The 24235-nt window shown below is 39.7% G+C and overlaps 1 protein-coding gene and 1 non-coding gene across 3 annotated transcripts; one reads left to right on the top strand and one right to left on the bottom strand.

Moving 5' to 3' along the window:
* Positions 1 to 44: 44 nt before the first annotated feature.
* On the bottom strand, positions 45 to 22794 carry LOC122981272 (protein kinase C delta type-like). Of its 2 annotated transcripts, none has more exons than XM_044349921.1 (17): positions 22587 to 22794; positions 10652 to 10782; positions 10143 to 10415; positions 7571 to 7739; positions 6435 to 6466; positions 6236 to 6321; positions 5651 to 5780; positions 5417 to 5517; positions 5194 to 5275; positions 4857 to 4984; positions 3220 to 3393; positions 2877 to 2968; positions 2693 to 2755; positions 2390 to 2528; positions 1981 to 2169; positions 1656 to 1784; positions 45 to 1503 (listed from the first exon to the last, which is right to left on the bottom strand). In XM_044349921.1, the coding sequence occupies exons 2-17, from the start codon at positions 10758 to 10760 to the stop codon at positions 1345 to 1347; spliced, it is 2055 nt and encodes a 684-aa protein (XP_044205856.1). In that variant the 5' UTR covers positions 10761 to 10782; positions 22587 to 22794; the 3' UTR covers positions 45 to 1344. The 2 variants fall into 2 exon arrangements, with proteins under 2 accessions (XP_044205856.1, XP_044205857.1); XM_044349922.1 differs by having other exon boundaries at positions 4857 to 4981.
* Positions 9627 to 9698, top strand: trnae-cuc. The gene has a single exon. It is a non-coding gene; the product is annotated as a tRNA-Glu (tRNA).
* Positions 22795 to 24235: the final 1441 nt, after the last annotated feature.

Here is a 24235-nt window from a genome sequence, read left to right as displayed (position 1 = left end):
ATAAATGCAAATGAAATGCAAAATTACTTTAGGTGGAGACTGAGTGACATTAATATATTTATTTATAATCAGATGTAAAAGATTAGGAGAGTAAAAAACAGTACACCCATAACTCACAGACAGCTCATGGTAACATACATATTATTTTCCATATATAGCACTATTATCTTCATGTTGAAAGTCCTACATTCAAGTAATTTAACATATTTCAAAGGCCCTACACTTATAGTGAAATGCCCATCCCCCCACACACAAAAATAACACATCCTTCAACACATATAGATGTACAGGTATAGTACCATAACATTGCTGCAACTTTTTCCAGTAAGTCTGATGACGAGTCCAAAATATCTGATGTGGGAACATTAATATTATGTGATTAACAGTTGGTTTCCCTATGCTGCAGTTTACTGTACAGCTTGAGGTTTGACACCAGTGGGTCACAATAAACAAGATGACTGACATGTAGAAATCTGTAAAAAAAAAAAAAATCTCTTTTGAGGGCTTGCTTAGAGCATCTCCAGTTTCCCAAGACAGTGTAATCAGTGGGGGGAGAGTGGGGGACTATTCAGCTCCACAATAACCTTACTTTAATTCAGAGGGAATTAAATTCACCCTCCCTTTGTACAATTCTTTCTATGGTGCATATATCTGACTGCCAGAGGGATGAACTAAGGATTCATTCACCAACAGACAATGTTACTGAGTACAGCAGCACACACCCACACACTTATATGTATGTGGTAACACACATATATAGGATGTAATAGGAGGCATACAGTAGGCAAAGCACACAAGGTGAGAGTGAATATGGTACCAGTGAATCAAACTCTCTTGAGTTGCATGTGCAATGCGGGTATATACCGTATATATGCATGTAACTAAATGAGGGCAGCATGCTTGTGCCTGTGAATTTAAATTTCAAGATACAGTACATTAGATGATTTGTATAGATTCAAGGTGTGATCACAATGAAAAATGTCATAAAAGTTAAAAAAAGACAGAATGCATTATTGACTATCCCCCTCCAGCATTGTATATGGTAATGCTGGTATCTTAAGTATCTCCCTTAATTTCCTGGAGTGTATTACTCTCTTATACACCTACACAGTTTGACAGCCGCGACAGAACCATTCATTTAGATGCCTAGCAAACATCCCCATATCATTTTATCTCATCTTCTGCTAGAAGAACTCAAGAAGTCATAGTCAAGCCCAAAGCTTTTTATGTTCTTGTTAACCATCCAGTTGAACTTAGACCATATGAAGATAAAGGGAATAGGATAAGAGCCTATTTCGGAGTGCAGGGCTATGATCATGTTCCCAAGGCAGCCCTTGTGTCTTTTCATTTGCTTATCATGTTTTCCAGTCTGGGGTTGACGAAGGAAAAGCCAGCAAATGCTGCCTGGTCCATGGAGTCGATGAGGTTCTTATCGGCATGGGAGAGGCGCGGCTTCTCACTCAGGAACTCTCGGTCAAAGTTGCTGCAGTCACTGGGGGATTTCTGAGGGTGGCAGGATTTCAGTTAGGTTAATATCAAAAAGCATATTGTTAGTAAATGGCATCATAGATGCATGCAAATATATATTTGCGTAATATGTAAATTACACAAATGGATAGTTTGTCCAGAAAAAAAAACAAAAAACAGACTCATACCACTTTTGGCTTAAAAGGGGGCTCCACTTCTCTCTTCTCCAGAGCCAGCCAGTTGATAGTTTTGAAGAATGGGTGTGCACGGATGTCTCCCACAACACCCAACCTGCGACTGGGATCTCGCTCAAACAACTGGAATAATGATGATAAAGGAAAAGTGGAACAGAGGACAATCATTTCAATTACAACTCAAATCAACTCCCTGTAATACCATGTTGTGATAAGGAGGAAAGCATTTATTGACATCCATTCATGTGTATAATGTCAACAATGTCTTTGCCTATATGGGACAAAGTATGCCTGATAATTTAAGTATACTGTTAGTCACCAGTTCAATCAGATTCTTGGCCTCCTTGGTTATCCACCGAGGGTAGTGAGGGGTGTCAGACCTGATGGACTCAAACAGCTCATCCTCATCGTCACCTTGGAAAGGTGACTGACCAATCAGCATCTCGTACACCAGCACACCGAAAGACCACCAGTCCACTGAGAAGGTGTACTTTTGCCCTAACAGGATCTGAGATGAGAGCACAGAGAAGGCAAGTGAATAGTTTAGTGTGATCTGTAGACACTGCAACACCTCCTAACGGCCACTAGGGGGCATACACACAATGACAGAATGAGGGACTACATGGCTAAGTAGAGATTCACATTTAAAAATAATAATTCTAAAACAACATGTTTTAAAGATTTGGCTGAAAAAGGGGTGGTGCTACCAGCCAGGCCCTGAAGCTTACCTCTGGTGCGATGTAGTCCGGTGTCCCACAAAACGTGGTGGCTCTGGCCTCTCCAAACACGTTCTCTTTACACATGCCAAAGTCTGCAATCTTTATGTGTCCGTCTTTGTCCAGCATGACATTGTCCAGCTTAAGATCTCTGCAGAAAGACACAGAAAGAGATATAAACAAAGTACAGCTAGTTCTGCTACAGTATATGAAATACTGTCGTCTAACATCCCAAAACAGTCTGTTCCAGTCTGCTCTGTAGCAAAAACAGGTTGAATATGGAGATTACAGACGCTAGTACAGAGAGGCTGTTACCTGTAGATAATTCCTTTTGAGTGGAGGAACTGCAGTCCAACTATTATCTCAGCAGCATAGAATCTGAAGGTTGGGATATGCAAAAATAACCGTTAAATAGTTTAACTGGGATTAAGACCCAGTGTTATAAATGAGAATTGCTGCATTACTCGTAGTTCTTTATATGGTATCCCAGTGTACTCACGTGGCTCTGTTGAGATCGAAGCGGCCTTTGTCTTGGATGTGGAACATCAAGTCGCCTCCATTCAGGTACTCCATCACAAAGAAGAGGTGCTCCTGTGTAAATAACACATCATTGTCAGCTCATTGTTGCAGACAAATGAATGACACATGAATAAGAGAGCGACAGAGGACAAGAGAGAACAGACTTAGATAAGGAGGGCTGGAAGGGAGGTCTCGATCAACAATTGGTGGTCTAGTAGTTAGGGAACTGTCACTTTTACTGCCCCAGCCCGGGTTTGATTTCCTGTCAAGGGACATGCTTTTACAGCTTTTACTAGTAGACATGTCTATAGATTTGTGCTTACTTGAGACTGGAACGTGGAGTAGAGGTGTGTGAGGAAGGGGTTCTCCCAGGCGAGGGCCAGGACTCGCTTCTCGACCATGGTACACTCCACGTCATCATCCATGAGGACGACATCCTTCTTTAGAACCTTCACGGCAAAGTACTGGCCTTGCCCTTTTAGCTCTGCCAACAGCACCTGAAGTGTCAGAGTGATTAATTCATCAGTGTGATCACACCAGCCACATGCAGTACGATCAAAGTATAATATCAAAATAAAAATGAGGAGGTTATTTATATCTCCTCCTCTCTTTTACATGTGTGATATCGCCTAATCTCAGAGAGGACAATGAATGTTTGATCTCAATGAAATGCACTGTGACCTGGCTAAATTGGCCCTAGATATAATGCAAATTCTATGCTCTGCTTCTCTGTTTTCTCCAAATAGGTCAACCAACATTGACTATAAGGATTTGTCAGCATTGCCTGGCATCTGAGATTCTGCTTCTTGAATCTGTGCACTCTTAATTTAAACATTTTAACATATTTCAGTAATGTCAATTCTACAGAGCCTGCGAGGTGGGGTGGATGTAATCTTTTTATAAAGCGCGTGTGCGTTTTATAACTCACATGCGCACGTTAAGTAAGTCGCGTGTGCACTTTAGTAATGCGCAATATGACAGCTACAATAGCTTGGAAAACAGCGATATGGGGCACTGAATTTGATGAATTTCCGATCACAAATAAGACAAGAAAAAATGAGCTAGCATTACAGCTAGTATTTCCTAACTGTAGAATGCCATCAGTTGCATGCAGAATATAGTAATATTAACTTATTGACAGCAACTGAATGGACTTAATTCAGTATGTGTCAATATTATCACTTATGAAGTACAGGTTTTCCAATGCTATCAAAGTTTTTGTTTTTGACAAAAACTGGGGGGTTTAAACTATTCACATGAACTAAGCATCCAACTTGTACCTTTTATTGGAACAGATGACTACCTCTACCACATCTGCTGTTTCCATAAAGGGTGTGCCTCCACCAAAGATCTTCAATCTTTCATCGATTAACATTTTAATATGATACATATATTGATAGTTCAATTGTCTGAGTTCATTAAGTCCATGATTATTGTTTATGGATGCCTTGTCACAAACCCTAATGCATTATATGATATTATATGATGATATAATGCCAACTGAGTGAGCAGTGAAATGCTGTAGGTCAGGGGAGCGTGCGCTTTACTAAAGCATGTGTGTCTTACTAAAGTGCATGCTTTAGTAAAACGCATGTGCGAGTTATAAAATGCACCTGCACTTTATAAAAAAAATGTCCATGAACCTCCCAGGCTCTGTACAATTCTAATGGTTCCAAAATGCATAAAAGGTTGCAGGTATGGTCTATTTCTGTCTGTCTTAGTGCCTTTTTCATGGTTATATTTGGTAGGTAATGGTCATCTACAGGGCTAACATTCACATGTGGACAAATTCAGTAGGAAAGTCATTTTTATTTTGCTGTTTTATGTGTAATGTCATTGGCAGAGGCAAGTTTGTGCAATGTTTTAAGTGCTCACAGTCACAGCTTTTGGTTTTGTGTTAACACAATCATTTCATGTTAAATTTAGGAAAAGATGGAGAGATGGGGACCACAGGGCCTACCTTGCCAAAGCTGCCTTTGCCCAGCACTTTGTGGAACACCAGGTGGCTAATGGTGAGGCGTACTCTGGGAGCTGTAGATGCAGCTGAGGCTGGGCTCAAGCCCTCACGAGGCTTGCCATTGCGATCTACTATATATACACAGAGTAAATACATATGCAAAGCTGAATGCAAAGACACATGCAAACTCACACAACAAAGGATGAGATTTGACAATGTAATTTAAGAGATTATCAACAACAATACCACAACTATTTTACCTCTAAAGATAAAAAATTGATTGAAGTTGAAGTTAAATAAAAATTTTGCACTTGTGTGTGCAACAATGAACAAATGTTACCACTAGGGTCTGCTGTCGCACTTTGGATGTCTTGGTAGATCCCAATATCAGCTGCATTTGGATCAGACTTCTTCACAGATTTCTAGGGAGGAAAAAAGTTTGTTAAAAACATTCTTGACAATGTACATCCATAACCAATCATTTGCTCCTCATCTTCTGATTTGTATATAATGTACACATAGTCTACACAAACTACAATTCATGTAGTTTTCACTGTACAAACCTGGCTGACTTGAGACAGAGCCTCAGCCAGTAGTTTCTGGTTGATTCCACACAGATTGGCCACTTTCTTCTGACAATAACTATGTACGTTCATGCCACAATCTGGTCAGAGGTGTGAAAGATGGATTAGTGAAGTGGAGGAGGGGAATACAATGAAAGAACAAAATGCCAGAGGCAGGGCAAAAGGCAGGAGAAGGCCTCATATAACACTGTACAAACAAAACATTGCATTCACCTTCACATTTAAGGCCCTGTTTGTAGAGACCCCACAGCAGACTGCCACAGTGTTCACAGAAGGTGGGGCTCTTGTAGTTATAGTGCTTGAAGCGATGCGGCATATCAATCTTGAAGCGCTCTTTCTGGAACTACAAACACAGAAATCCATTAAATCCACAGAAAGCTGCTATCTGATAATTAAAGCAGACACATGTGGGACTGCTACGCTTCGTAAGTTTTAGCTGCTTTTGAGTGGCAAGCAGAGTCAATACTCAATAAATACTTAAGCACACATCTCAATTGATTTGAATATGATTCTAATATTGATGCTCCCTGTAAACTTGGCCATGCCCTGTTTGGCTAGAAAAAATAGAAAATGCAAATTCTTTTGAGTAAGGAAAAACATATTGACCAAATTATTGATTAATGTACTATTTCGTAACAGTGAATAAGTCATAGAATAAAACAGGACAAAGTCAATATTGAACCATAGCTGGAAAAAACAATAAGAGCTATCACTGTAAAACGCAACGGCAGCTGATCGTCAGTGTCAGATCTGAGGTCAAGTTTTGCATGCACGTTGGAGAACATTAACTTTTCTCACCATAGTGTCACGACTGTTGGCTGCTGTTCCAGTGCACCTGCCAATGATTTTTTCGATGCATTTCTTGTGGATCGCCGCATTGCATTCTGGGTGAAATAAATGATCAAACATTATTTTAACTGTGATGTGAAGATTCACTGAAATGTGCAAAAGGACAAAATGTGATAAAAATGCAAATAGCAGTTAATGAAACACTCACGTCTGCACTTGTAACCTTGTTTGTTGAGCCCCCTGTATGGGAGAAAAGAAGTGGAATTGTAGGGTTTTGATGTGTGACAGAGCAAAATGTTTTTCCCATTGGTAGAGCTTAGAAAGTTTTGACTGCTGATATCGGAGCTATTTACCAGAGATGGTTTTCTTTACTGGGTTTGTGGTTATAACAGTGATTTACTGTACCTAGCATGAATACCTAGCACAACTAGCTAGTACCTAGCATAAATGAAAGTTTACAGTCTCCTTAATTCAACAGTCACAAAGCTACATCTGTACTGTCTGCAAACTTTCTCCAATGTATTTCGCAGGTCAAAAAAAAAAAAAAAAAAAAAGCAGGAGAGACCTGTTACCACAAATGAAACGTCATTGACTCAGGGGTCTTCAATTTGTTATCAGCATAACTGAAAGGTATCTTTCACATCTTAGATAAGGAGACTGAAACTTCCCCTTGCATACAAATTTCCTGAGAATAAGTGGACATATTGTCGCACATACAAGAACAAACTAAAGACAACATCAGGCTTCCTCCTGCCTGTCTCTACAGAGGATAGATAATACTGAAGTTTGAAAGAAAAGGGAGGAGTTTGGCTGACAGGTCAGGGCTGCTGACATAGTTGGAACACAACATGACAGCCTTGTGGGATTTCCCTACACAGTGACTCACTCTCACAATAGAAACCCTGCTAACATTAACATTATCTAATAATCTAACATTATAACCCCCCTGGACCACTCTATTTAGGAACACTAGAACAGCCTCTAAACTGGTCTTTTGAGGAGTACCCTTGGGGGTCTGGACTTTTCTTACTGGACAACTAATGTTTTTGTCTCCTTTTGTACCCAGAAAGTATACAGTGGATGACAGTACAAATGGTCAGGAATTATCACAGCTGTGTCCATGGCATCTTAATAAAAACACAATGTTGGATTTGAATAATTATACATCATGACCAAACAGAGTAGCATTAGAAATAACTTCCATGGTATCTCCCTAGAACTGACAGATACTCAAATCATACTGAAGGTCAAAGTGAAAGAAGTGTTTGATATGCTAACCAGCTAAAGTACATAAACGTAATAGTGACAGCTGTAACGCAACAAAGGCTGGACATGGCATCTCACCAGAGGAACTCTCTGCAGACGGAGCAGAAGGTGGGCTGGCCGAAGAAGGTGGCGGTGAACTCGTGGTTCTTGATGAAGTGAACTTTGGGCTGCTTGAAAGCTCCTCTCCTCCTGTTGAGGGTTGTGACTCCATCTTCAGGAGGAACCTTCACCGATGACTGCCATGCCGCTGAAGGTAAAGATGAATTTACATGTGAAACTACTGTGTTTCTATTCAAATCTTCAGACTACAAGTACAAAGCAAACATGTTTGTCAAACAGCTTTACAGTAAAAGTATTCTCCAAATTCAAAACACAAATAAGGGTGATATTGGGGATGCAATGAGGAGGGAGTTTTGTTAATTATTTATTCAACTACCTGATTTCTTTTTACAGCCTAGCCATGAGCTTTATTGATGTTCCTAAAATGACAAAATTTACAGGCATTATCATAAATCAACTCTAATGGCTGAGGGGTATTTAGTCAAAATTCCCTCTTAGCTAGAGAAGGAGGACATAGGCGCTGCTGCTAAATGGAGGGTAAACATAGAAAAATACCCTCCTGGATAAGCGGCTCCAGCTGACGCACATCAACAGGGTGGGGTCAAAAGTCACCCAGAGAAGGCAGTGAAAGAGGCGTGAGAGAGGTAAACAAAGAAAGCAGAAACTCTGGAAGACAACCAAAAGATAGGGAGGGTGGGGGGGTGAATGAGAGGGAGATAACAGGAACAATTAAAAAAAAATTATTTGCCTTAAAGAGGCAATTGATAGACAGGGAAAAGTGGGAAGATGTGGGGGAGATTAACTAATTTCCTCTCTGCCATTCTACTGACAGATGTTTGTGTTTGGACAGTGCTTCAGTGAGCCGAGCCAAGAAAATGGGAATGAGAGAGAGGGCAGACAGACAGATGAGACAGACAGCGTTGAGGGCTTTTCACACGCCTAAAAATACTCTGGGCTGCTTTTCAGGAAACCTGTGGAGTGTGTAGGAGGGAGCTGATAGAGTATGGAGCTCTTTCATAACACAAGACAACCCCCCTTCTCCTGGCCCTTTCCAGCTCTGAACAGTGATCCCCCGACTGTGCTACTCCCACACAGAAACTCCCTCTTAACAGAACCAGTTTGTAAATCTGATCCAATCTTGCTCCAAGTTGGCAGACAATGATGACTACCATAGGTTAGCTTCCTTGTCTGGGATGGTGATCTAGCAGCTGAATCAAGCACTACCAGCCAGAACTGCTCCCTCCACTTCTGCTTCTAACAGCTGAAGTGAAACTAAAATAGGTTTTTGAAGGATGATAATGATAGCAATATAATTAATACAAATAATATAATTTGGGCTCAGGCTGCCGATGGTGATTTTTTTGTGCAGCTATTCAATATGGTTAAGTGGCCTTTTTATACCAAAATTAAATCTTTCTCTTTCATTCCTGACAGGCTAGAAAAGATTAAAATAAGATAAAATAGACCTAATATCCTGCATGCATTTGCCTAATCCCAGTCCCAGTGAATACATTGAAATAGCGTATCAAGAAAAATATGCATTAACACTTCAGGTCACATTTGTTGAGACATTGTGTTTGTTGCAGTCAGTATCTTAGCAGTAAGGCAAGTCCTGAGGCCAATTTCCTTCATGACCTTGAGTCACTGTAACACTGCCTAGATGGCCACACCTGCAGTCAGCTGAAAAGCTCAATGTGAGATGGCATGCAGATTAAGCAATAACCATTGACAGCTTGAGGTAGGAAGTTTATTGCAGGGCAGTAGTTCCAGCGCATGGCAACTCCACACTCCTCTGTGAGACCAACAGTAATTAAAATGATATGCTGTGGGTGTGTGTAGCAAATGCATGGAGATTAGCATTAGATGGAGGATCCTTGCTGCCAGTAGAGGGCATTACATGTCAAAGCTGGAGCAGCTTATTTTCTGTGGGTCTACATGGGAGAGGGAGAGCGGAGAGGGGAGAGGGGAGGGGGAAAGGGGAAGGGGAAGGGGAAGGGGGAAGAGGGAAGGGGGAAGGGGGTTTTTCCCCGACAACTGTAGCCCGCAGACTATCCTCTTTCATGGAAAGCACCAGTCCCTGGTGGTCTAGTGGTTAGGATTCGGCGCTCTCACCGCCGCGGCCCGGGTTCGATTCCCGGTCAGGGAACATTGTTTTAAAGGCCCTGTAAACATATTTCCTTAATCAACTTACTTTAAGAAATCAGCTACTCTTACAAGAACTCAAACTTTCTGCCAAAGCACTTTATTTATTTCACATGAGAGATTTCTTTTTTGTCTGTGCTTTTCTCATAGGTTTGAACTGCGCTGGGATTGGTTGGAAAAAGGTGTATATTTATATTTCACATAAACAGGAGTTAGAAATATTTGACTCTAAAGGTGAAGACAGTTGATAAGGGTGCTTGCTTTAGTTGCTACGCCACCATCAATAAAATCTGATCAAACCACACCCACAGAGTCCTGATGAAGCCCATCAGCTTTTTGACTGCTCAACTCTATATAAATAATATTTATGGATTTTTTTAAACTTCAAGCTTGATTGTTGTTTATTTACTCATAAACAGTCAGGGCCTTTAAGATCCAGCAGTTCTACCTGCATCACTGTCCTCCAGGAAGAACTGCACAGCCATCTGGATCCTCCCAGAAGGTTGCAGGTCCACCCAGAACTCAGCACGGCCACTGGTCTTGGACTTCTTGCAGCGCTCTGCTAGTACAGACACGCCAACCGTAGCCTTGGCCAATGGCTCCTCAGTGCTCTGCATGAGGACAACTTCTAGGACACGTCCCTCATAGATGTGAGCATCAAAACTGGACTTCCAAGCTGGATACATGGTGGGCTTCCTCTGGACCAAGGTCTTTCCTCGCTCTGTGAAAAAAGATTGGGATCAGCCACTGGAAAACAAAATGTTTGTCTTTTACTTTTCCTCTCTTGAGGAAGTCACTACAAAAGGATGGCTGTAATACAACGCACCTGGAGTTGGTAGAGAGTCAGTGTTTTGCTTGTGGACTTTAAAGCCCAGCAGATGGGCGCCTGGCCTTACTTATTGTGCCACTCCCCTGTCTAAATGAATTGCTCACATGCGCTCATGCATTTGTACATACCTGTGTTGACAGACTCCTTCATCTTGATCGCGCAGATGGGAGGGTCAGAAAGAGGAGGCAGAGCACCCACATCATAAGCATTGAAGGCGATGCGCAGGAAGGGTGCCATGGTGACCTCTCACCTAAGCTTCCTACAACAAAGACAGACTGGCAGTTAGAACTTCTCACACAGACACATGTTCATCTTGCACTTGGATTGCTCAAGTCCTGCACTCAAAACAAGAAGGAAGAGAGTTAGTGGCTAACAGCGTCCTCAGATGGGAACAAGAGGGGAAGTAGAAGTTTCCAACTCACGACACAACTTTGGAAACTACCTGCCAGTTATGAAGGGAAAAAAAGAAAGAGTGATAATCCCAAATGTGCTCATGAGAGCAGGATGAGGGAATTAGAGAAACAGAAAATCAAAAGGGCTACATTTCCAAGAAAAACAAAAAGTCACAGTGTTAGGAAGGACAAACAGACTAAAAGATAAACCTCGGAGCCATGTTACTATTTTCACATTTATTTTGTGGTGATTTTTTAAAACATGTATTATAGATTTTTATCCTATTTGTCTATCACCAGTCTCCAATTGTCTCTACTTAGTTGGCTGTATACATTTGTGTCTGGGTCATTCTTTTAAAGATTCTTCTATAAGCAAAACACCACAAACTGCCAACACTAGCACCAGCCTTTCTTGCTGGTTGTAAGTAGACCAATATGCAGAACTGTTTTATATTATAGGATGAGGTACTGGTAGTCTTGTTTTTGCAGCTTTGTTTGTTTAGGTTTTAGTATTACATTTCTATTAGTATAGGGGTGAACTTCATGGTTGGTCCAAACGCTTTACCATTCTATTGCTCTGTTTTTGTGGACCTCACTGACCCTTCATCGTATTCATCGTAGTTTTGTTTTCTTTGTTTTCAGGGATAATGTCTGTAAAAAAAAATCCTTTTTAATCTAATACAACAAAATGTCTGAAGGCCACATCTGAGAACTATTACTATTATATTATAACTATTATCTATTATGCTGACAAGGATGAAGTACCATCTTGAAATCTTTTATAAAAGTATTCATACTCTTGATATTTTTGTTGTGTTGAAATACATTAATTCACAGATTTCCCATTCCTAGAAAATTATGCTTTCATACCAAAACGAAAAATTCAATTCTACACTCAGAAGTGAACTGAACCGAAACAGAAAACACAGCTTGCATAAGTGCCCACCCACTTGCTTCATTCAAGCTGAATTGCTTCACGGACAATTTTGTTCAGCACTGTTTTGTATATGTTTCATATACTTCCTCTTAAAGTGATTCTTGTGGGGTTCGACAGTCTTTTTAGAGTCATTCTTAATCTAACCAGCTGACCGGGGCCAGGTCCCATTTAGACATCCCTGAGTAATTATAAAAGCATGCAGTGGAGTCTCAGAATACAGCACTGTGTTAATTAACATTTTCTTCACAGATACAATTATCAAACTTTTAATTGTTTGAAATAAATAAACAAACACACACACGCATTTTTACAACATGAGAAAATGTGCAAAAGATCAAGTTGTGAGCACTCTCTTTGTGGCAGGTAACATTGCTGTATAACCACAAATAGCATAGTATAGACAGTAGTGTATAGTAACTGTTGAAAAGGGGGTCTGAGTTTGTTTATATGTTCCTGTATATGTGAACATTAAAATAATGAAAATGCTGAAATCTTGTTGGTCTCTTACACTATCACCATCCAGTAAGAGAAAAATGCCAAAAGAATAATCTTACACACTCTTGTCCTGTGTTTTCAGGGTGTTTAGTAGAATCAATTCAATAATACTAAAACAGCCTTACTGTGAAAACAATAGCTGAAAGCCCTTCAAGGGGTCTTGTAATAACAAAGATTACAAAGGGTTAAGTTTTCTGAATTTAGGGGGAAGCAGTCAAGCCTCATGTTGTATAAGGGATCTGTATTAACAAACACTTACTGAACCTTTCATGTTATCAAGTCACACAGATGCGACGTCACAGACTAGCAGGACCCAGAGGGTATATTAGCCTACATTCTTATTCCCAAAGCTGCAATAAAATCCCACAGAATTCCTCAAAGAATTTCAACACAGCACTTTTTGTGAGCCTTTAAGTTCCTTAACTTGATCTCATATAGCTTTAGTCTCCTGCCCTATTAACATAATCATGGCCTAATAGTAATGTCAGAGCGGTAGGCCTGTGATTTGAGGAATACAGTATCGCATTTTAAGTACACTAATGTTTATCTGATTTATGAAGTGGCATTTCTGGGCAGTAATCTCTAAAAGTGAAATGCACAGAGACATGTCATTCTCTTAAGCCTGAGCATGACTGTGTACATGAAACTCCTGGGCAGGACTATAGCCTCCCTGTTTCTGCTTAAATTATTTATCATTCATAGGGAGACACATTATGTTTGTGGTCTCTTTTCCTCATAATGAATGTCATGCATTATGAGGTGTTGAGTGACTGAACCAGTACATGCTGTGATATACAGTATTTACATGTATGCTGCTCAGTCAACAAAGATATACTATAGCTACTTTGAGCTCTGGTTGCATTCAGATCACATTTTAATTTGTCTTCTGAATGAAACTTTAAATGCAGAATTATGTAGAGAGAAAGCATTATGTTCTTATACAACCTGTTACTGCAGTTGAAGAGTTTTGGGGGAAGTGGAGAGCTCCTATTTTAACATTCAAATGTGTTTTTCTTAAATCCCCTGAGGGAGCTGCTGCAAGAGGTAGGTGTACCCACACTGGGCAGGTCTCAGGTGTGAATGTGCTCTATTTGTGTGCAGCTGAATATAAATCCTGAGAAACCACTCACTCAGGAGCTGTGGCTGTATTCAAAGAACCTAAATTCCTCCTAAGACCAATTTGCAAAGCTACAGGGAGCAACTTTTACTACCGAACTGAGAGAAGTCCTAACCTATGTGAATTAACTTAATTACAGTGTCCATAGTGATTGGCTGACAGGTGACTGGTCTGTGTCAGTGAATGTGAATTAAACATTAATCAATATATAGTAATGCAATTAACAAATAAATTAAAACATATAATAGAATGTAAGTAAATTAAATGGAATAATGTAAGATTAATTTAAATTATTAAATCACATTAAGTAATGGATGGAAGGAAGGATGGATTTCACTATTTCATACATCTTATAAACTGTGCCTCAGATTTCATGCATGAAACACAGTAAAATATAGTTGTGTCAAGTTAATTGAATCATTGCATCAAACACCATCTGCATGTTGATGAGCAAGAGCTGAGCAAGTAGTCAGCCTTTGAAGAGTTAATTCTATATATAGCACCGATTTTATCGGATAATCCAGCAATGGCCGTAAAATCAGCTTTCTTTATTCATTTTTTGCAGTCGGTGATTATTCAATGTACACTTGATTTGATTAATAATTCTGATAAATATGGATATAGTCCATATTAATTACTAGCTAGCTTACAGGCATGAAAATATCAACAGTCAATTTAACTTTTTCTATTTACAGTTTCCAATTCAATGTCATTAGAGGAAAGATGGATAGAGCCATCAAGTCACCCTGTATTATTCAAAAATCACAAATCCCTGCCCAGGCTTAAGTGGGGTCAAGATAAATTATATGAGAAAAACTTAAAGGATGTTTGCAGACAATTGGGACCACTGTAATGAGAAGATTATCAGCATACTCAAAATAAATGTATACATTGAAGGATATGAGAGGTTATGAATTTACAGAAGTACATAATGTGTAAATGGATGGAAGGCTACAGAGTCCCATATGTGCTTATAGAAAGTGTGTAGGTATGCAGAAGAGTCCTAGGAAAAAAACAGGAAACCTTGTCAAAATATTTACTTAAGAGATAAAGCTACAGCAACAGAGAATGCATATCTTTGCTATCTTTTCCATCTGTTAGAATGGTATATTTTGGAAATAGTGAATCTCCAGCTGTCCTCTTTGGCAGAAAATAAGCATCCATACAGATGTGAAAACACAGTCTGTGTAACAGAAGTTAATGTACTTTAAGCAGTGTCTCCGTTGGGTTGAGAACAACACATCTGTCGTTGCTGCTGGAGGCTTTGACTGACCCTGCGAGCCTGCTGGGGATCTGAGGACTCCTAAACAAGCGACTGTTTCTGAGTGAGGTCAGGAGGGTTGAGAAACTATTAGAGCTCTCAAAATACTGCCCCCACATGCACACACACACAGACAGACAGACACACACACAAGCACACACACCTACAAAAACTATATTAATCAAAGTCATGGAGTTTGACACACGCAAATACACATTAAAAATATAGACTTTTTCACAGTCCATTTCCAATTTCCTCTTAATTTTACACACACACACACTCTCTCTCTTATGTACACACACACACACACACACACACACACACACACACATACACACACACACATTGCTACATTGAAAAAGAGAGCTTTGTTTCCCCAGAGAGAGTGGAAAAAATGAGCACATGCAATTGGGGAAGGGGTGGGTAGAGGAAAAAAGCAAGAGAGAGAGGAAAAGAAAAAAAGATAGACAACACACTGGAAGGCAGGCCAGTGGACATGAGAAGAAATCAGACTCAATGATAGAACCAGATTTGCCTTCACTACATCCAGCCACAATGAAGTCGATTTCCAGGAAGTTGGATAGCGCGTGTGTGTGTGTGTGTGTGTGTGTGTGTGTGTGTCCTCAAGGAGCTCTTTATTTACTCTTAAGACAGTCTTTAGCTTTTATCCTCAACTGAAAGTTCTGCAAAGTACCAGTAAATGTAAAGCTGCTGGTGGTGTATTTGTTAGCTTTGTACAACACAAAAGAATTCATAAATCAGACACTAACAGGAAGAAGGCACAGTATGCGGAAAACATGACAAGAGAACATACCATTAAATGCCACTTGACCTGACATATAAATCTCTTGTCCTCTGTCACATCAGCTTGAGGAGTACGCCTATTCCCATAACTATGTGATTTTGAGTAGGGTTAAAAATATTCAGTTTACTACCATGTATGACAAAAAAGCATCATATTTAAGAAGTTGATAACAGTAAAGTTTTTGCATTTTTGCTTAAAAGAATGAATAAAATCATTCATTTTTGTTGATCTACCAATAGATTAAATCGGCTAATTGTTGCAGCTATAGCTTTGAGTGCAATTCATTTAGAGATGTTTAATGATGGCAATTATAAAATGTATTCCTAGAACAATTAATCCTGTGATGAACAGGACAACAGAATCCTATGTTTCATAAATTAGCTAATAAAATAAGTTGATAAACATATGAGGAAAATACCCCTTAGTTGTAATGACGTAAATCCAATTTTCTATTACGCTACATGCATTAAACACAATGATAGAGGCAGAGATGCGTGACTGTCTACATGAGATAGACTATCATCAAAGTCATGCTCAGTGACTCACCACAAACAAGTCAAAGGTTTGGTATGCAGTAAATTGGTGGAGATGTCATTTAGTGGAAGCAGTGATCAAGCAGGTCTAGCAGGTTGGGGAGCTTCTTTACAACTAAGACAGGGACAATAACACAGAGAATGACGGAAGTTTCCTTTACACAATAAACAAGAATTATAGTGTTATACACATCTTTTGTGCTATTAGTGACAGCACAGTTGATTTTATTAATCCCCGTAGGGAAGTTCTCTTTAATAGTCAGCTGTAAAACTGCCTGCAAATACATTTATTGTACAGTGAGAATGTCTGACGCCACAGGCTTGAACCCTAATCATCTGGATGATGAACGGTGAATTCTTCCTTGAACTACTAGGCCATCATTTTGCTACATGATTATGACGAGGCAGATTTACAGTACCCTCTTAGGATAATTATATATTTTTCTTTTTTTGTCTCTGTTTACATTTGGGTGAACAGTGTAGTACTTGTAGCATTTTAGCCATGCTAGTGGTATGGCTCCAGGTCAATGACAGTCAGCCTGTCGGTTGGTCGGTCCACCACTTAGGTCCAGGCTGAAATATCTAATCAATTACTGGATGGATTGCCATGATACTTTGTATAGACATTCATGGTCCCCTAATGACTTTGGCGATTCCCTGACCTTTCCTCTAGCACCATTATGAGGTGGATGTTCATGGTTCTGACTGAAATGTAACAACAACTATTGGATAGACTGCCGTGAAATTTGGTACACATATTCATGTCATCCTCAGAATAAATGGAACCTTTCCACAGCAGACATTTTGACTTGTCAAATCAGGAAAAGAACAGTTGTAAATTATAACATTAACAATAGCTACAACCCATTAATTGTCTCAGTACGTCATGTCAGTGAGTGAGAAGGCACAATACCAGAACACTGGAACTGGCTCATCTGCTTTTCCTGCTTTGATGAATCAAAATGTCGGTCATAAAAACAGCCTGTGGTAATAATTTTGATGATCCTGTCTTTTCATCTAGCACCATGTTATAAATTTCACACAATCTGTGACTTCAAAGGAACCAAATATTCCTGATGACTTCAATTAAGTTTATGGTAACTTGCCAAACTACTTTCTGTCCTTTAAAATTGAAGATCTCTATCAAAACACAAATGATTCTTAGACTGCTCATCTGATGTGAATGTAAACCCTCTTCAAATTAAAGCTGAGAGTCAGCACTGACCGCCATTTCTTTTATTCCAAATCCAATATGTGTTGGACTACACAGCCAAGGAAACAGAAATGTGTCAATATCAATTGAAGACATTAAAAATGAAAGGCACTTCAACCTAAACCTGAGCAATAAACCTTTTCCACAGCCGAGATTTTGACTTGTCGTGGCAGGAAGTTGTACCAAATAACATTAATGATTACACAATTACAGTAAGTGTCATTAAGTGTCCTAGTATTCATTGTAGTCCAGTGTGCACAACAAGACCAGGACCCTTAAAATGTCATAAAGAAAGCAGCCACTTGTGCTTTTCTTTAAATGCCCTGGTTTAAATTCTACTGATTTAGCACCAATAGGCCTTTTGCACAGAGAACATTTTGACATGTCACAGCAGGAAAAGCACAGCTGTAAATAAAAAAAATAAAAAAAAAAAGATGGCTGAATTTAATCTGGTTGCTTTGGTTTCAGAGTCGTGGTATTTTGCATGCTGGCTCTCTGTCACAGCATAATAGCTTACTGGGGAACTTGAACTTTTATTTGTAACACCAGTGCTTTACCTATTATGACGAGACAAAATGTCTGTTGAGAAAATGGCCTTTCTTTACCGGAAGCTTATACCTCCCTAAATACAGCAGCATTAGAAGTATATCTTCACTTGCAAATAATGTCTGCTTCAGCGACAGAAGAAGACCTGGAGCGATGAAAACTGGCCTGACAGAAAGCTAAATAAAGCCAGAAGATTAAAACTGGGATGCAGGTAACAGATCAAACCTGTTCTGAAAATCCCAGTCTTGCAAAACCTAAACACATGCATGTCATAGCAATTTCAAAGTTACCTAACATTACTAAAATAGAGCTGTCAGTTATGAGATGCCATACAAACCACTGTGAGAGTATGTCAGGTTTGGAGGTTTCTGGCTCACTTGATGCTACCCTAAAGGTGTTTTCAAGCAAAACCAAAAAGTAGCTGACACTGTCCTGTACTGTTAACTTTATGTTCTGTAACCAATATCAGGGAATATGGGGAAAATGTGAAGGAAGAAAAACACAAATTTGGTTCTCCTGTTGTCCCACTTTGTGTTCCTTTTACAGTTACTTAAAGAGACTTTGCAGTCAACACACAAAGTTGAAGGCACAAAGGTCCAAAACAGACCAAGAACAAGCTGACTGGATGGAGCTGGGCCAGTCGTTCGCCTAACAAATTAGAGCTCAACAAACACGCTCCACACGATTATAATGAACCTGCACCGTGAGAGTCAGCCAGGCCACACTCGCGCCTAAAGCTAACAACCTGGTGTGTGGTTATGTGTGTAAACATCTATTGCACCATGAAACTGCTCTTTATGATACCTCAAAGGAAAAATTAAACCTCCACACTGGAAATTAAACAGTGATCATGGAAAGGTGCTGTTCCTAAGTGTAATGTCACTGTCAATAGTATGCGCCTACAGGTATATTGCTTTCCTAGCTTTGTATAAATAAACTAGAAAGCCCCCAGAGAGTACAAACTGTACCCCTGTCAAGGCTGCGCAGTCCTCTAATTTTGTTTTTCTAATAACATTTTTTGAATTTTTTTATTTTCATCTGGATGTTTTCTGCTAGGTGCTTACATGTTACTTCAAGCACCTGCAAGTCTTGTGGTACTTGGTGGAATGTGGAACTGACTGTTGAGGTGCTTCTTCTAAATGGTTTCACATTGATCTTCTATAGCTTGGACTGTACCTCATTTGTACGTCCCTTTGGAAAACAAAACGTGTGCTTAATGAAGAAAATGTAAACGTAAAATTTGGTTGCAACTGCACGTTTTTACCTTCAAGAATTATTAGAGAAAATGGTTGGAAAATCAAAAAACTAATTAAGACGTTGGGAATGGGATTGGTCTCAACGGATATGAAGGGGCACCAAAAATACAACCTCCTCCTTGGTGGAGGTAATAACATGGGATAAGGCAACTTTTAAACCTAGCTAATCACTTTTTTTCACTCCCAATTTTGATATGCAAACAAAAAAACACATAATTTTCCTTTACTGCAGAAACAAAAATGTGGTGTTAATGTTTGTCAAAAACTTTCTTTAATCCTCAAGTCTTTCACTGAGGCACAGTGGCATGTATTATTACCACATTAACACCGTCTTTAAGTGTACTTATACACACACACACACACACACACACACACTAATAACCTTGAACAAAGCAGCCTTTAATGAATTTCAGTGGAGAATGGTTTGAAAGAATCAAAGCCTTCCTTTCTTTCACTAACCAAGGTTAATGTCTAACACCCAACACCTCCCCCCCACACACACAGAAGCATACACACTGGTTATGTCAACATACAGCATATTACAGAGACACCTACACCTACAGGCAATAAATAAGCATTTAGCTGACCTTCTGTACTGTAAATGCTCTCTCTCTCTCTCTCTCTCTCATACACACACACACACACACACACACACAGATCTAGGGATCAGGTCAAAGTAGGACAGGCGGGAAAGTGAGAAAGGTTTGATACAGAATGAGACCAGAGCTGAGGTTGCTGGTTCAAGGTCAAAAACAAACAAATGGTGTTGTGATACATTTATTCCAGCGATACTGGATGTTATAATTTCCCTTTGTGTCTGGAATTGACTTCTGAGCAAATCAATACAAGCAGCTAATAAAGTAAAGCAGTACCCATGAACATATACGCACACACTTCAGTGAACTTGTCATGGAGAGATTACCTTTTCTGATTCTCCCTCCCTTCGTCCTGAGTATCACTGAGCTCTTTGGCACGGCGTCAAACCTGCTATACCAGCAAGGAATGAATCCTGCCGCTGTGTGTGTGTGTGTGTGTGTGTGTGTGTGTGTGTGTGTGTGTGTATTCTCTCCACATGCATTAAGAGCGGTGTCCATTTCTGCCCGGCTCACAGTTCACAAAGCCTTGGTTAACATAAGACAGACAAAATAGCATCCGAGCAGGGAGAGCCAAGCAGGATACCATGATGTGGAGAGAGAGAGAGAGAGAGAGAGAGAGAGAGAGAGAGCAATAAGAGACCAAGGATATGATGAGCTAAACTATCATCACTCAATGCTGATTTAGCAAATTTGTGCTAAACATTTGTGCGTGTGTGTGTGTATCTTGTCTGTGTGTGTCATTATGCATTACAGCAGATGTTCTCATGAGGAAGAGTTATGACAGAGAATACATCATGACAAAAGTGTTGTGGTTGTGTAGATAGTGTTGGTATTTATGGGGAGTTTTATAAGGCATAAATCAAAGTGCACACACACAGTAATAGCCCTTAATGTTGTTGGAAAACAGCACATATAAGTTTGCATGGTAAAAGATAAAGTAGAAAATATACTGAATTATCATTTAAATCAGAAAATATCCCATTAAAATAAACTAACTACTGATATCAACTTTCTGTACTTGACAGTTTTGATACTCACTTCTACATAAAAGTATACTGGTTTAATACTCAACGCCAAGTTGATGGTTTTTGACTTTTCATTTGTCAAACCTATTCAAAGCTTAACAGACTCAATCATTCTGTCTCAAAATGAATAATTCATACACCCGAATAGTTTAATATCAGTCTAAACATTGTCTAAATCATGTGTGTATTGTACTATTCAAAGATCAGTGCTGCACTGGCGATTCCTCACTGAGCAGATGTCCCAACCGTGTCCTCCAAGCAGCTCATGATGCCACGAGCCAATATTGACACACCAGTAACTGCAGGCAGATAGTGTTACCTGCGCTTACTAAGCTGCACTGCCTCTAGAAGATAACAACAGGACACAGAATCTTGCCACAAACACAGAATTGTTCTGTGGTGTGTGTGACACAAGACTTTTGCAAGCAGAAGTAGGAATATTTCAAAATAGGATTGTGTGTTACATATGGCTGGGGAGCCGACAGGTCATGTCAGCTACTGCGGATTCAGATGACTGAGTTGTTTACTGCCATAAGAATGTGGGCTAATCTTCACACAGACACTTCCCTTTAATTAAACACTGCCATCGCATACCATCCTTTGTCACCTTTAATCTGTGAAGTGAATGATTGAAAAACATACCACATGTAAAACACAATGAGAATGATGTATATGTGGAAACAAAAATAAGTCACATGTATCAGTGAGACGACGACATGCTATTCCACTTGCTAAACCTGGGTGCAATGAGGAAAGGACCTTTGACATTTCAAAGTCATGACCTTTAGTCTCAGGTGAACAACGCAAACCAGCTCCACTACAAGTTAGACCACAATGAGCCAAGTGCTGCTGTTTGTATTGTGTTTGTAGTGACCATGACACCGACAGCTTTCCGTCAAACCAGACCAGAAACCAAAGACTGGAACCTGAGATTTAATGCGAGTAAAGTCCGCTAAAAACTCAGCTTATCCACCTTTGAACGTGACAGAAATTAAGTTATGTTACCATTTTGTGATTGATGTGCAGTGAATCATAATGATGTGAATCATATCTGATAAATAGTCACTACAAGTTCATTTCTGTATACAATTTGTGGGACTTTGCTGCATATTTTGTCAGTTTACCTATCACTAGTAAGAGACATGTTGTCCCATTGTGTACAACACCCTGGAATATGTGTCTTTAAAGGGAAATGTCACATATAAACATTTGTAAGCCTGCTCATGTTAATGATTAAGGGATTTAATTTAAGCTGTCCCTTGGCTTTCAAAGAAAAATTTGAGGCAAGATAGCGATTTAACGGAGCTGATTTGTCCTCTAGTGCATGACTATAATACGAAACCGTCTTTTAACGGGTTAATGGGCTCAAATGAATGATTTTCTGATGTTTTTCATGCTGGTGGTCATTAGCATGATAATGAAGTCCAACGTTTTATATTTTCCACTAAGTTAGCTGACACAGACCCTGCCGTTGCCATAGGCTACAACACTTCGCTAAAGGAATTTATAGAGCACACAAACTCGCTTTGCAGTGTTTTACTGAATGCTGTTTCTCCATTGTAAAACAAGGAGAGTTTTGTCACATTTCTACAAGTATGTTACTGAAACATGGCTTAACTTAACTTACGTAACTACAGCTGAACACAGCGAGAAAGGGACGCAGGCATTCCGCGACAGCCTCAGCCAGACAGTCCTGACCAACTACTACTAACTACTACTGATGCCAACCGGGGTTTACAGTCGAGCTTTACTTCTCTGTGAAACTAAACATCAGCAGAAACAATATCGAAGCAGAGCATGTCAGTGCTGCCTCAACTGTCACACACCGAGCTCAAGTTTTCCAAACCGCGAACAAGTTTAACCGTTTCACTAAAAACTGTGACTTACCTCTTCCGCTGAGCTGGAAAGTGTCTTTTGGTCGTGGGTTTGTACCGGTTTGGGTTATGAACCACAATTCTTCCGGAGTTTCGACTTGAAAGTGTTGAATGTTGTTTAAAGACGTGTGTAAGTCGCCTGCAGTTCACTCAGGCTCTCGTCTCTCTGCCTGCTTGGCTCGACTGCGGCTCCATGGCAGCGCGCGGTGCAGAGGAGTGAATGTGTGACGTCAACCAGGTGACTTCCCAGAGACACACATGTGAAACTACAGCAAACACGCCTTATAGACAAGTCATACATATTGTTTACTGTCAAATGCTCTGTATTTTATCTATTTACACTTCATTCTGCCACTGGCAGGACCGGACTGACAACACTGGAAATATGATATTTAACACTGGAGACAGCTAACTCAGTGGACCCATGAAAAACCCTGTAACCTGCAACACCTTGACCTGTGGGAGAGAAAGTACTCAGATTTTTTATGGCAAGTACCACAGTAGGACTACTCAAATCAAAGTCCCGCATTCAAAAATTCAAAAACAGTATTGTAAACAAATTATACTTCAACTACCAAAAGAAAAAGTAATATATATTATGTTAATGGATTATAATTTTAATGCTTTAATGTTTAAGCATCACTAATGTTGCAGCTGGTAAAAGTGGAGCTAATTTTAGCTATGTGTTTTATTGCATCAGCTTAATAAATACATCAGAATTTATTAGTTGATTATATTTAGTATTAAGAATCTGAATCTGCAAATTAACTAGTAACTAAAGCTGTCAGATAAATGTAGTGGAGTAAAAAGGACATTTGCCTCCAAAATGTTTTGGAGTAGAAGTATAATGGAAATACTCAAGCACGAATACCTCAAAATTGAACTTACATACAGTACTTGAGATGTACTTAGTTACATTCCACCTCTGACCTTGCCCTGCCCCTGCATCAGTGTATCACTGGGTTGACAAGCAAAACAAGGAAGTGATTGTTAAGCTCTGCAGTTACACACTTAGTGACTCTTAAATGTCTCCCAACAAATTTTCCCACCATTAAAAAATGTGAATTTGGCAGCAGAATTAACAAACCAGAAAATCAAAGCAATGTGTGTGCAATGTGCTGATATATTTTTCCATCTGCCTCTTTGTTACATGCACTCATGCACACACACGCACGCGCGCGCGCACACACACACACACACACACACACACACACACACAGGTTTAGAGAAAACATAGTCAGTGGGCTGATCCAAGCAGCCGTGCATTTCCATATTGGCCCTGCCCACAGCACCTCCACACTCACACTCGGTCCTCTCCCACACAAAGCAAAGACATCCACATGGTGCTGAGTCATCAGCTCCCACCCACCAAAACTGTAGCACTATAAGAGGGAACGGACCAGTAAATTTAGACAGTCTGTCTCAGCTCCTAAAGGGCTATTTATAGCTCTGAAAAGAGTATAACAATGATGTATAGAGTTTGTGATCAGCTGAATGCTGATAAGATTACGGAGTAAAACCAAGGAGTTACTCATCACCTCATCACCACCACAAACATTTGGCTTATGGGAATACAACTGAAGGACAAAGGATTTTACACAGAGAACATTGGCAACTAGACACAAATTTGCAACCATGCATGTACTTAAATTGAGTAATTTC

This window comes from Thunnus albacares, chromosome 4 (assembly GCF_914725855.1).
Source record: "Thunnus albacares chromosome 4, fThuAlb1.1, whole genome shotgun sequence".
Classification (NCBI taxonomy): Eukaryota; Metazoa; Chordata; class Actinopteri; order Scombriformes; family Scombridae; genus Thunnus; species Thunnus albacares.
This window is presented reverse-complemented; position numbering and strand designations above follow the sequence as displayed.